At 30.8% G+C, this 14,774-nt stretch overlaps 1 protein-coding gene across 8 annotated transcripts; it reads right to left on the reverse strand.

Moving 5' to 3' along the window:
* Positions 1–10,175: 10,175 nt before the first annotated feature.
* LOC111395586 (pentatricopeptide repeat-containing protein At1g53600, mitochondrial) lies at positions 10,176–14,438 on the reverse strand. 8 transcript variants are annotated; one of them, XM_023021637.1, is made up of 3 exons: positions 11,791–14,438; positions 11,651–11,675; positions 10,442–11,559 (listed from the first exon to the last, which is right to left on the reverse strand). In XM_023021637.1, the coding sequence occupies exon 1, from the start codon at positions 14,318–14,320 to the stop codon at positions 12,125–12,127; it is 2,196 nt and encodes a 731-aa protein (XP_022877405.1). In that variant the 5' UTR covers positions 14,321–14,438; the 3' UTR covers positions 10,442–11,559; positions 11,651–11,675; positions 11,791–12,124. The 8 variants fall into 8 exon arrangements, with proteins under 8 accessions (XP_022877397.1, XP_022877405.1, XP_022877404.1 ...); XM_023021636.1 differs by having other exon boundaries at positions 10,442–11,575; XM_023021629.1 differs by adding an exon at positions 10,176–10,348 and having other exon boundaries at positions 11,453–14,438.
* Positions 14,439–14,774: the final 336 nt, after the last annotated feature.

Consider the following 14,774-nt stretch of genomic DNA (forward strand, 5'->3'; position numbering starts at 1 on the left):
TTAATTACTTATATTGATCGATTATTTAAATTATTTATTGAACAAGAGCAAACGTAAATATTTAATTATTTATTTCAAATGTTAGAAATTTATTTCAATTTATTTCAATTAAACATTAATTAATATTTTGATTATTAACATTTATTCATTTATCATTTAAATAATCATTTAATTATTATTTAAATGTTCATTATTTATTTTTGTGCGTTTCAATTAATTGTGTATTCCAATTATTTTTCATTTATTTGTTTCAATTTTTTATTTAAATTATTTGATTTAATTACTTATATGAATCGATTATTTAAATTATTTATTGAAGAAGTAAAGGTAATTATTTAATTATTTATTTCAAATGTTAGAAATCTATTTCAATTAAACTTTAATTAATATTTATTCATTTATCATTTAAATAATCATAAATCATGTAATTAGTATTTAAATGTTCATTATTTATTTTTGTGCGTTTCAATTAATTATTTATTCCAAAATTTTTTTCATTTATTTGTTTCAATTGTTCATTTAAATTATTTGATTTAATTACTTATATGGATAGATTATTTAAATTATTTATTGAACAAGCAAACGTAAATATTAAATTATTTAATTCAAATGTTAGAAATTTGTATCAACTAAATTTTAATTGCGTATTTTGATTATTAACATTTATTCATTTATCATTTAAATAATCATTTAATTAATATTTAAATGTTCATTATTTATTTTTGTGAGTTTCAATTAATTATTTATTCCAATTGTTTTTCATTTATTTGTTTCAATTGTTCATTTAAATTATTTGATTTAATTACTTATATGGATAGATTATTTAAATTATTTATTGAACAAGCAAACGTAAATATTTAATTATTTAGGTCAAATGTTAGAAATTTGTATCAATTAAATTCTAATTGCGTATTTTGATTATTAAATTTTATTTATTTATCATTTAAATAATCATTTAATTATTATTTAAATGTTCATTATTTATTTTTGTGAGTTTCAATTAATTATTTATTCCAATGGTTTTTCATTTATTTGTTTCAATTGTTCATTTAAATTATTTGATTTAATTATTTATATAGATCGATTATTTAAATTATTTATTGAATAAGTAAACGTAAATATTTATTTATTTATTTCAAATGTTAGAAATTTCTTTCAATTAAACTGTAATTAAATTTTAATTGCGTATTTTGATTATTAACATTTATTCATTATTTACATTTTTAAATAATAATTAAATAATTATTTAAATAATAATTTAACAACATTTCAATTATTTTATTTCTCAATAAAAAAGAATTAAAAAAAAATTAATACTCGATACAGAAGACCCGGGCAATCTGTTAACAGACGGTCTGGGCCGTCTGTTGCAGAGGCCGCCCGGAGATCGCCATTTTCGACGACTCCGGCCACCAAAACCTCAAAAAACTTACTTTCTAGTAATTTTACATAATCTACAAAGATTTCTGTCACTATTTCCAACAAAATAAATCTTTAACATTTAGGTTCAAAGATTAATGGGGGAAAATAAGCAAAACTTACTTTCTTCGCTTCTAATGGTGGCCGGTCGATCTCCTCCCAAAAAAAAGTCATCGGTTTCCTTGTTATTTCTTCCCCTTGTTTGAGAGTGAAATGTCATGGGCAATTTTGAGTTTTCAATATTTTTAAGGTTTTTACAAATTTTTGAATTTTTTTTTAAACAGTAGTTAACAGCCATTTTGGAAAATTGTCTGTTTTTGGTGGCTATCTGCCACCATTTCCTCCTTTTAGCATATCACCTGAGCAACCAATTGTTTTTACAATGACCGATATGCTTCTCCATTATGACGAAGAGAAATAAATTGGATAGGCTCATGAAATGAATAAGAGCATAATGGTCATTTTGGATGCCTGCCCGATAGAAGTGAACTAATTCATTTGTATTTTCTCTTGAAGTGAGGTATCATTTTGCTCCATCTCTGTTTCAATGGGGGTGTTTAACACATCTCCAATCACGATGTAAAATAAATCTAAATTGTAATTCAGATCTTCAAAATGGCTGAAAGCCTCTCCAACAGAGGGATGTAAAGGAAATACAAACTGCATTTTTGACAGAAAATGTAAATTAAAAAAAGATTGACAATTTAGGATTTAAATCTTTCTATCAAAGCGAAATTTGAATTTAAATCCATTGGGATATAAATGACAATGTAAAAATAATTTTAGAAATATCAATTTACACCTAATTTTACATCACCATTAAACATGCTCTTATGTATATATTTCACTTCAAATATTCAATCCAACTTGTTTTTGTCATCCCCTAGTACCACCATCACCATAATTTCATGAAATAAAGCCACCTAGCCAGATTTAAAAATAGGGAGTGAAGAGATAGATTGATATGTCAGAAAATGATTGGGTGTTTTAGTTTTAACTTTTTACATTGTTCAATCATGTGTAGACACGTGTTTCATCTGAATTTGAATCTGGATATGTAGCACGATTGAATTTCATGCCATAAATGTTGCTATAGTATTGATTTTTTACTTTTTTCAAAAATGATATTATCTCATGATTTATTTATAAGTTGATGATATCTACAAGAAGTAGTCATACATTAGAACATATGCACACTCTATCTCCCCCTAGACAAGTCAAGATTTATGGCCTAACCTAGGTTTTAACCCCTTGAATCTACCTTTCTATTCCAAAAAGGCGAGGAGACCAACGAAAGCTAGACGAAAGGAAGCTAATGAACATAAAAGGCAGGGGCTCATCAAGCAATGTAGAGGCATCTTCAAGCAATATAAGGGTATATACAGGGAATACAAGTAGGCTGGAGTTGGAGATGAAGTGTAAGAAGTGTGGACAAGCACACCACAACAAGAGAACCTATAGTGGCTTGGCACCACCAAATGTTACCTGATGATGTTTGGGTTTATTGACGTTTTTTGACTTTTTAAAATTAAAATTGCTACAGTGTATTTTGTGGATATCTTATATTTTTATTTTTATTTTTTTATTTTTATTTTTGTGTAGAAGATCAATGCAATGTACATCAATAACAGTTTAGCATTTCAAACATGTTGATATTATGTAGTAGGTTGACTCTATTTTAATCTATTGTGTAGCATGTTAAATTTTTTGACAATTGATATCTTGTATTTAGTATTTGAAATCAAGTTATCGCTATGAAAGTTTTAGTTAGCATCCATTTGATTGCAAAAATTGAATTTGGGTGGAAAGAAAATAAATTTCAAGTAATTGAATTGCCTAGAATACTGAGAATTGTCAATTATTATATTTGATTGGTATAATTTTTCACGTGAAAAATGTTGAAATAAAAGTATTTTTTGTTATTCATTTGGCTTTGTTTTACATGAAAATTGTCAATTAAAGGGATAAAATTTACTGGTATTGGGGATGAAATTTGTTTCCATTGCCCAAAAAAAAAAAAAAAAACAAACAAAGAAAATTATCTATCTTTTGATGTTCATTTGATTTTGTTTTACATGAAAATTGTAAATTAAAGGAAAATATTTTTTTACAATTAGAGATAGAATTTGTTTCCATTGCCAACAAAAAAATAATAAAAATTCAAAAAAATCATCTATCTTTTGGTGTTCGTTTGACTTTGTATTACATGAAAATTGTAAATTAAAGGAAAATATTTTTTTACAGTAATTCTTAGAATTTGTTTCAATAAAAAAAAATTAAAATAAAATAAAACAAAATCGGAAAAAGATTTAAAAGTGCTACAGTAACTAAGAATTCCAATTCTCACCATTTTGGTGAGAATTGGAATTCCTTGAAAAGCAAGAAAAATCCAAATGAATTGATTAGAAAAAAAAATCTATCAAACATGCATTTTTCACTTCGGGTGAAAATTAACTTTCATTTTCCATGAAAAAAGGGCTTATCAAGCCGCACGTTAAATTGCTTGGGATTTCTTTGTCATTAATAGTTTCTAATTTCCCTTATGTTTGCACTCATTGCACCTATGCTGTACTTGCGATTTGATCCAATTGACAAGATGTCATCTTCTTAAGAGCTTAATTGGTACAGTTTAAAAGCTAATTAAAATTAATTTTTTGATCGTTATTTTATTATTTCAGCCGTCATTTTTGAATTCTACTCTCACACAGGTAGGACCCACTTTATCTCTAACGATCAAAAAATCAATTATCAAAATCCCTATCAAACAAGTACTAAAAGTCTTTCAATCGAACACACAAAGAGAATTTTTAACATAGTAAAATGAATATTCAACTTAAAAATTTATTTACAAATTACACACAATAATTGTTTCATTCACTCAAATATGATAAATATTTTTAATTTATTTACTTAAATAGTACTAAATGAGAATTCATTTCGAGATATACACAATATCGCACATCGATACAAATAGTAAAAAAGCACGTTTCCTTATTTTATTACATTTAGCAACTTTAGTGAAACAATGTCGTTAATTGAATATAACATGCTATCAGCAGTTGTAAATTCAATGAAATTAGCAAAACGATTTCGAGCATGTTTCCTTACTTTAATGCAGAATAATTAAATTTATACGGCATGATATGTATTGTGTGTGTGTGTATTATTATTATTATTATTATTATTTTTTTTTTTTGAAAAAAATGGAGAAAGAAAGGGAGAGCGTAGTGGACAAAGACTTCCTCCTAGTGTAGAAAATTAAGATATTACTTTTCATCTTCAAGATTTTATAGTTTTTAATATCTCAGCAAAATTTTTATTTGTCGTTTCTTCCTAAAATATATATAAGGTTCATGATACTTACTAGTCATAATAAGTTACACATTTTAAATTGTAATTCTAAATCTTAATATAATTTGTTTCGTCTAGCACTCGATGAAGCAATCAGATTTCATCGTCGAAGTTATAAAACGAGACACTATATTACAAGAGCATGTTAAGTGATAAGTTTCAAATATATAAAATCAATAACTAACATAGAGGTTTCCGTTACTCTTTTATTAAGTGATAAGCAATTTTATGATACATTTGAAAATTTTATAATCACCTAGCCAATTATTGGAGTTTGATTTTATATATAATTTTTCAGATTTTTAAGTGGAAGACTTCTCTTACTTTGAAGAAGTGCTTGAGAAATTATGGGTGGAGGTAAGTTTAAAAATTCAATTTATTTTTATTTTTAGTTTCTCTTAGTGCAACTCGAAATCACAAATAGTAATAACCATGCCTCGTCCAAATGTCTCACCGACAGAATGCAACGTTATTTTCTTGTTGGTGATTGATTTGAGTATTTTCAGTTTGTATTTCATAAGTCGACTAAGAATAAGATATATTACTTCTTGTTGGTACTCATTTTTTTCAAAATACATTTTTCTCTCTCTTTTTTTTTAACCACACATTCTTTATTAAAATGATATTACACGTAAATTAAAAAATTTTCCTTATTTTTCAATCACATATTTCGCATCAATTTACTATTTCAAAATGTATTTTTATATAAAAATGACTCCCAAACACCCTCTTAATGACGATGTTATCACCCTATGAATGATTATAATAAGATAAAGCTTGGAGGTATGTTTTCTATTAGGTAATTAGCACAAAAAGTCCTACTTTTCATGATTTTTGTGGAAAAAGTCCATACCTTTCGTTTTTGGCGCATTTCATCCCTATCTTTACCTTTTCTTGTGAAAAACATCATTTTCATCGTTTTTTTCAATAAAAGTTATAAATTGACTAATATACCCTTCTATTTAAATAAAAAAAATAAAGAATTAATTGTAATCATGATTCCAATTTTTAAAAAAGTTCAAAAGAGGAGGTGGAGGTGGAGAATTTTTTTTTTTTTTTTTAATTTGGAACTACGATTGCATTTAATTCTTTATTTTTTTAATTTAAATAGAAGGGTATATTAGTCACTTTATAGCTTTTTATTGATAAAATGATGAAAATTGATGTTTTGTACAAGAAAAGGTAAAGATAAGGATGAAATGCGCCAAAAAACGAAAGATTGAAACGTTTTTCACAAAAATCATAAAAGATCGAGACGTTTTGTGCTAATTACCCTTTTCTATTTTGTCCCAATCGTTTATAGCTATGTGACTGCAGGAATTTTGAGTTGTTTAGGGAACAAGAGCAGCAAAGAAAATCAGTGTAAAAAAGCCTCCTGCGGTCAAAATGACTGCAAAATCTCAATCTTCTTCGACAGTGAGCCATGATGTCTAGAAACATGTAAATCTCAAAAGCAGTGTAACAAATAACGATGGAATGATCGAAAAGACTTTCCGTGATGTCAAAAAACGTGTAAATCCTGAAAACAGTGTAACTAATGATTGTGGACAAAACTGTCTCTTCCCCAGAATCGGGAAGAGAGCCTTTTCCCCATTTTCAATTTTTTATTCATTTTATTGCCTTTGGCCTTTTTCAACTCCCCACGTCACCCCTACCCCTATCCTACCCCTACGCATTTACTAATTTTTGTTCAATATTTTAAGGATACAATTTAAATCGTATAAAAAAAATTTGTGTAATACCCTTAATAAAAAAGGAAAAAATTGATCTCATATTTAAAAAAATAATAATAATAATAATAAAAAATAAAAATTAAGTTGCTCCACGCAGCCAGGAGAAGAAAAAAAATAATTGGACGATTAATTTTTTTGTGTCAACTTTTTAATACCCGCGTTTGATGTGCGTTTAACTATTTTCGATATTTATTTAGATCATTCGATGTGTCTATGATATAGATCTTGAAATGAATTTCCAGAGAACATAGAAGATTTATGCATTTGACTACCGTACAATTGTCGATGAATTTTTAAAAAAATAGTTAAAAAATGTATTTTAAAAATTTAAAATATCTTAAGGGTACGATTTAAATCGTGCAAAAAAATTTTGTACAATACCCTTAATAAAAAAGGAAAAAATTGATCTCATACTCGAAAAAAAATAAAATCAAGTTGCTCCAAGCAGCCAAGTGCTCCTGGCTGCCAGGAAAAAAAAAAGGAAAAAACTTGATAAGTTGCTCCCTGCAGCCAGGAGAAGGAAAAAAAATAATTGATAATAAATTCATAATTTTTTTTTATGTTTTTATCTTGATTTTCGAGCTCATTATGGGATATCAAACGAAATCGAAATATTACATTTTTAATATCATTTTGAAGTACTCATGACCTAGTATTTCAAGTCGTTAACGGTGAGCGAAACGGTCAATCATAGCAAATGTTACGACTGGTCAAAATAGGCATTTCCAAACTAGTATTTCGAAACTTTTGATACCAAGCTAACTTTAAAAAATTTTCGACGATTGTACGTTAGTCGAATCAATAAATCTTTTATATTCTCTCGAAGCTCATTTTGAGAACTATATCATAGACATATCGAATGATCTAAATGAATATCGAAAATAATTAAACGTACATCAAACGTATGTGTTAAAAATTGCGTAAAAATCATCTTTTTTTTCAAGAAAAAAATTTATTTTATTAATATTTATTATTTTTTTGCAACAAATTTTTCAATATAATTTAAATCATTTTATAAAAACAAATTTATGTGATTTGACGTCAATTTTTTTTTGGGACGTAAAAATTCCTAATAAAATTATTATCACTTTATAATTTATGCGGGTTATAAATTATTATACTATTTTTTCATCATCATTATTTTTATATCTGAAAAAATTTTATACATAAAAAAATTCGGTCATTTTTATGAAAAAAAAAAAGACGATTATACGGTAGTCAAATGCATAGATCTTCTATATTCTCTAGAAGTTCATTTCGATATCTATATCATAGACATATCGAATGATCTAAATGAATATCAAAAATAGTTAAACGTACATCAAACGCGTGTATTAAAAAAGTTGACAAAAAAAAATTAATTGTCCAATTATTTTTTTTCTTCTCCTGGCAAGTGCTCCTGGCTGCGCGGAGCAATTTATCAAGTTTTTCCCCCCCTTTTTTTTCCTGCAGCCAGGAGCAACTTAAATTTTTTTTTTTTTTATGTATGAGATCAATTTTTTCCCTTTTTTCTTAAGGGTATTGCACAAATTTTTTTTACACGATTTAAATCGTACCCTTAAGATACTGTACAAAAATTAGTAAATGGGTAGGGGGTGGGTGGGTTGGGGGGGAGTTGAAAAAGACAAAAGGCAATAAAATGAATAAAAAATTGAAAATCGGGAAAAAGCTCTCTTCCCGATTCGGGGAAGAGAGCAGTTTTGTGATTGTGGAAAGGTCGTAAAGACTATTACACCCTATTCTAGCTTAGCAGTAGCAGCTTCAGCTGCTAGCACTAGGGGTGGTGGACACATCGATGGGGGCAATGTTGGAGTGGTGGAGTGTTTAATAGTTTGTTCAATTTTTATTTTTTTTTATTGTTTTTATGTTCGAATATAATTTATTTCACTAGGTGTGGTGGATACCGATGGGCGCAATGTTGGAGTGGTGAAGCATTTAATAGTTAGTTCAATTTTTTTATTGTTTCTTATTTTTTAGTATAATTTATTTCACTTTAAGAGTCTGTCCAAGAATTGGTTTTGAACGTAAATGTCTTTACTAATAACTACTCGGAAGTAGAAATAGAAGCAAAAGCAGACCAAGAACACTAACAGAAGTAATGGGTATTCAAAATAGGTCCTAAATAAATTGGAGTGATTATGTCTTTTGTAGAATTTGAAAATCCTCCACATTCTAGCTTCTCTCATTTCTTTGAAAATTAACTTATTGTGTTATTCTCCATTCTTGATGCTTGCTGTGACGATAGTGATGACGAGGGTCGTAAAATAAATTACATTACCCTATTCTTGTTTTTCTTCCGTCGGTTGTGGGAGAACAATACAAGCATCATGTTGCTAGGCGAAGCAGCACGAATGCTGCACCTTAGATGGCGAAAGTCCAGTAGTCGAAAGCATTATTAACTTACGTAAAAGAAATTAATATTATTTTAAGTGTATAGTATGAACATATGTGACGTACCACAAACTAGTTTATCTTAAGGAATGCATGGATGCATGACTTAATTCATTGTGAAATTCATCAAGAAATTATGTTGTTTTTGTAATAGGCTGTTATTATATTTTTAGACCACAAAATGTTGCTGACAGCAATTTTTCGATTATACAAAAACTAAACTTTAGTCTTTCTTTGGATTTAAATTATGTAATTAATTTTTACTCTTGCTGATTTTACTTTTTATTGAATTTATAGAAAGTTAAAAGGCATAATCAAACATGATACTTAATTTTTTTAAGATTAATTTTATTAACTTGAAAATGTTAAGTATAAATTATGAGGAAGGCTAATCATGACCTCTGTACATCACATAAACACAAAATTAACCTGCCCTAATAGACAAATGGGCAAGGGCAAGGGCAAGGGCAAGGGCAAGGGCAAGACTACAATAAAAATGACCTTTTGCAATATGTAAAAGACAACATTCTTGATTGCGTCTTGCTAAAAAAAGTTTATTAGAACATTCTAATAGTGTATGTTGTCATTGGCTAACATAATTTATATTTAACTATTTTTTTGTGCATGCTTCTAATAGTTCCTTTTACAATGTTCGTTGATTGTTGCAAAAATTATCAGGGCAAAAGTCAGCAAACGTTACAATAAGTTAACAACAACACACAATGAACGTTACCTGAACAAAATGACAACATTCATTTGATGCCTTTTGCAACGTTCTTTGCATGTTGTTGTATCTTTCTATTCTACACATCGAAGTCCACAACATACATCTGAACGTTGCAAAAGGTTTTTCGTAACGCTTTTTGCCTATTTCGGAAGGTAAATTTTGCTGTGATTATAGCTTATAACTAGAGAACAACATAAGAACACAATGAGTGCAATGAGTGTTCTCTAGATCGGTTCATAGCCCTTGTTTGGACTTTTTTAATTTTTTTTATAAATTAGAATTTTAGTAAATTTTGATAAAAACTAGTTGAAATTTGATAAAAGTTTCACGGAACCATCCTCTTCGTCCTCAATTCGACAAAGAGAAACCTTCAACCTCGAGAAAAAACTTTTCCTCGAAGAAATGAACTGCCACCGCTTTGTATATTGGACGTCAAGCGAGGCATCATACTCGCCATTTTTGTGCTACCAAGCCAAAAGATGAGCTTTCTTTTTTATCTTGTAAAACTTAGAGTTTACGCCAAGGTGAATAGATATGAGCCTTGAGGATTAGACTTAGCTCGCAGGGGCTTATATATGTGGGCTTGTTATCTCAATTGTGCATTCACTCGCAATAAAATATTTCTTTTTGGGTCGGCAAAAAAATAAAAAATAACAAAAAATGCTAAGGGGACAAGTTGTCTAATATTGTTCCTCCTTCATTAGTTGATACTTCAAGGAGCCTTTACCTGGAATGAAAGAACAAATATAATTAAGATGAATAGTAGTGTGTACTGTGAAATTGTAGACCTAAATATTATGAGTTATAGTTAAATTTGATGAACAATTAAATTGCCAAGGTCTATTCAATCTTAGTCATGACAAGACCGATGAATAGATGAAATTTCGAATTTTAAGAGAAAGCAAATTCGAGAATTAATCTTGCAGCAATAAACACAAACCAACTACTAATAATATCACACGATATAACATACTAAAACCTTTAAGGAAACTTCCATGGGTTCCCATACCACGGATAAATAATCCACTATGAAAAAAGGATAGAATCATTCCCCTATCGATCAATAAACTATAAAACCAAATATAAATAACGAAGTAAAAGAGTTATGTACATTCCAGCTTTATTTAAAGAACAAGAATCTTTAATAACATCAACAACATTCACAATGATATTCCTGTTAAATAGAGGTAAGTTGATAAAAGTGGAGTTGTCAACAAAATCAAAGACTTGCTATAATTAGAGTCTTACTCAAGATAGTTCTTGTACATTTGTTCAATGAATCCACATTCCTAGATTTGTTACTGATTAAGGAGACATCAAGACGATGGTGGTTGTTCAGACAAATATCATCCAAATACAGTATTTATGAATGCAGATTGTAAGGATTGTTGCTCATACTTGGGGCGAAGTCTAATCAGGGGGCTAGAGTTTCTAAAAAATGGTTTCCAGTGCCGGTTGGGAAATGGGAGAAAGATTATAGTCTTCATCTTTCCTTGGCTGCCATGGCAGCACATTTTCCTTCCCATCTCCCTGATCCGCAGGGATTTCTAGCTTAGAGTCTCCCCCAAGATTTAAGCAAACATAGGAGATAAAATGCTAAAATAAATCAGAAAAAATTTTCAGGAGCACCATGAGGAAGTGACCAATTAGATCATGTGTTAACCAAGCCATGTCAAGAATTAACCACCTAATTGAGTTCTAACTGTCTTTTGATCATCCCATAAAAGCGTTGGTAGGCTTCATTCACAAGACATCTAGTTTCATTTAACAACAACACAATTTCGTAAAGTGGAATGTATATACTCATTAGAGACGTATGGAATTTACAGACCTGAGAGGGAAACTCTTGCTTTATTCTCCAGAAAGGAGCTACAAAACAAAAAGCTCAAAAACGAATCCATTCCATTTTTCTGAAACTCGAGTGTTGCCAGAGTACGACTGGAATACAAAGAAGCTGCAAAATTAATTAATCAACCAAAAATTTTAATTACATTTTACCTCCTAAATATCAGGTCCTTGACTCCGATACCTGATGCTTGATGCTTGCAACCTTTCTGATCTCAAGATGATTCACGTGGAACAGCATGTTCGCCATCAATTAAGACCTAAATCATTGTCAAGCTCACAGAAAGACAAGAAATCAGGGAAATAAAGAGAGTAAAACATTACCAGATCAACTCAAGTTTCAGACAGCAACCAATGTAGTAGCTACTATGGAGCAACATGCATAAGTCATAACAGACTCGTCTTGATAATTTTCACCATCCAGTATCAAAAGAGCAGAGTTCAGGCACCATTTTAGTTAGTAAAAATGGCCTTATCCTGTACAATTAGATATATAAGGACATGGAATGCAAGACTATGAAGGAGTTCTTTTCTCAAAGAAGCGTAAGACTTTGATCAAACGAGTAAACGAAACTACCAGGTAAACAACCACAAAATGGTTCTGGATGATACAAAAAGTGATCTTGAAAATATCCATTCTGTTGGATGTCACTGTTTCTTAAGGCGGTAGCCAATCAGTGTCCATGCAATGAAACTGTTTCATTTCATAAAAAATTGCCAACAATGTGATCTTGATCTCTCCAAAGTTTATATGAGCACGATCTCCTGAAACGAACAAATTAACATTGTTCTTCACAGTAATCCAACTACAGCCTGGACTCTTTTTTATCCCTTTTGTTCTCTTGGCCAATCTGAGTTGTTCTTCATCTCTCCTCTTCCCTAAAAAACTATATATATCTGATAACACCACGTATGGAGCAGCATTATTGGGTTCGAGTTCTAAAATATGTTGAGTAGCAATCTTTGCAATATCAAGACGCACTTGAGCTCGACTTGCACCAAGAAGAGCACCCCAAACACCAGAATGAGGTTCAACTGGCATTGACTTGATCAAATGTAACGCTTCATCAACGGAACCAGCTCTACCAAGGAGATCAACCATGCAAGCATAATGATCAGGCCCTGGTTCAACCTTGTAGAATGCTCTCATAGAACCAAAGTATTTCCATCCTTCTTCCACAAGTCCCACATGGGTACAAGCAGATAGGACACCAAGAAAGGTAATTTCATTTGGTTCTAATCTTCTATTCTCCAAATGCCTGAATAATTGAATTGCCTCTTTTCCATATCCATTATGGGCAAAACCAGTAATCATAGAATTAAAGGAAACAAGATTGGGTGCACCGATGGATTTGAATATCCTATAGGCATCATCTAAACTTCCACACTTGGAATACATAGAAATGAGAGCATTTTGAACTGACAAATCAAGTTCCATCTTCATTTTAAAAGCATGAGTATGCACTTGCAAACCATGATTTAAAATTGCCAAATCAGATGAGGCACTAAGCACACCACTCAAAGTAAGAGGATTGGGTCTGACTGCACTCCTTAGCATCTGAATGAACAAATAGATAGCCTCTTCATGTTCTCCATTATTCACAAATCCTGAAATAAGAGCAGTCCAAGCAATATCATCTCTCTCAGGCATCCTGTTAAATAAATCAATGCAATTTTTTGTTAAACCTTTATTAGAGAATCCAGTGATCATTGTCGTCCAAGAAACTAAATCTTTGGCTTCCATCTTCTCAAAGAGCTGATAAGCCTCTTCAAGTTCGCCAGCATGAACATAACCATTAATAAGAGAATTCCAGGAAACGAGATCTTTTCTATTCATGGTGTTAAAAATATATCTAGCTGCATTCATACAACCAAACCTTGAGTACATCGTAATAATAGAATTTCCCAAGAATACATCAAACTCAAATCCCATATGGGAAACCAAGCCATGCATTTGAATACCTTCTTCAAACTTTCCAAGTCTCCCACAAGCCTCAAATATTGCAGTCACCAGTGTAGGTCCAAATCCCACCTCCCCTCCTCTTCTCATCTGCAGAAATAAATTGAACCCATCTTCGAAACGCTCCATTTTAAAATAACCACTGATCATAGCACACCAAGTGACCTCATTTCTCTTCTCTTCCATAACATCAAAAAACTCTCTAGCCTCACTGACTCTCCCATTCTTACAATAACCATCCACCATTGAACTCCAAGACACCACATCTTTCTCCACCATTCCTTCAAAAATATGAAGTGCGTCCTCCAATTTCCCAATTTTCAAATACCCATTTAGCAGAACATTTGAACAAACCGGGTCCCTCCAATTCAAAGGTGTCCCACTATACAATCTCTTGGCCTCGTCAAACCTGCCCACATTAACAAACCCCGTGATCATAGCAGCATAAGACACTGCATTTCTCTCTGGCATCCTCAAAAACAATCTATAAGCCTCGTCAATTCCGTTCGATCTTTTCCCATTCCTCATATAAGCCGTGATCATTGCGTTCCAAGAGGCAACATTTTGTTGGGGCATTTCGTCAAACATTTCTCGGGCCTTTGTGATTTGACCATTCTGAGCATATGCACATAGCATAGCAGTATAAGAAACAATGGTTTTAAAAGGCATCCGCTGGAAAATCGACTCGGCCTCCTGCACATTTCCGTTCTTGCCATGTTCCGTTATCTGGGTGTTGCAGTAAATTACAAGCTTGTTGGTTCTCGTAGTGGATTTTGAGCAAGATTGAATTAAAGAAACGGAGTATCGTCTAAGAAAAGTTTTTTTAATCGAAGTGTTTATCCCAGATATTAACTTGTGGTGATTAATCAAATAAGTTGCATTCTTTGCAAGCATGGTTCAAAGGAATTCTCATGCAGTTTACACAAGAGCCTTTGATTTTCCCTCCACTACAAAATTTTGAAGTCATTGAAAATCGTACGTACATTTTCCCAGAAAAACGTGTGTAAAAGACGCGACTTCTTCTGAATGGGGATATGGGATGTCAACCGTTGATCCTAGAAGGGGTGAAGATCCAACGGCCAAATTCGTGCTTAATTGCTTATAAATATCAAGATCCATGAAAATGATTCCATGCTACGGTCGATTGAGGAACCTTAGGATAACTTCAAGCAATGCACCAGTGTCATAGTTAATCTAAAGCGAATGAAAAATGACATATTGAAGAATCATTCTTCTTATTAGCTAATGTAACTATAAGTTTCTAAATTATCAAACGAAGAAGAAAATACATCAACAAGATTGCACATATAAGAACTATGAAATACAACGACTGCGAGTCTTCAATTTA

Source organism: Olea europaea, chromosome 6 (assembly GCF_002742605.1).
Source record: "Olea europaea var. sylvestris chromosome 6, O_europaea_v1, whole genome shotgun sequence".
NCBI lineage: Eukaryota > Viridiplantae > Streptophyta > Magnoliopsida > Lamiales > Oleaceae > Olea > Olea europaea.

Bases quoted from the DNA above. Each gene is read 5' to 3' on its own strand.
- LOC111395586 (XM_023021629.1), bottom strand. From the start codon at position 14,320: ATGCTTGCAAAGAATGCAACTTATTTGATTAATCACCACAAGTTAATA.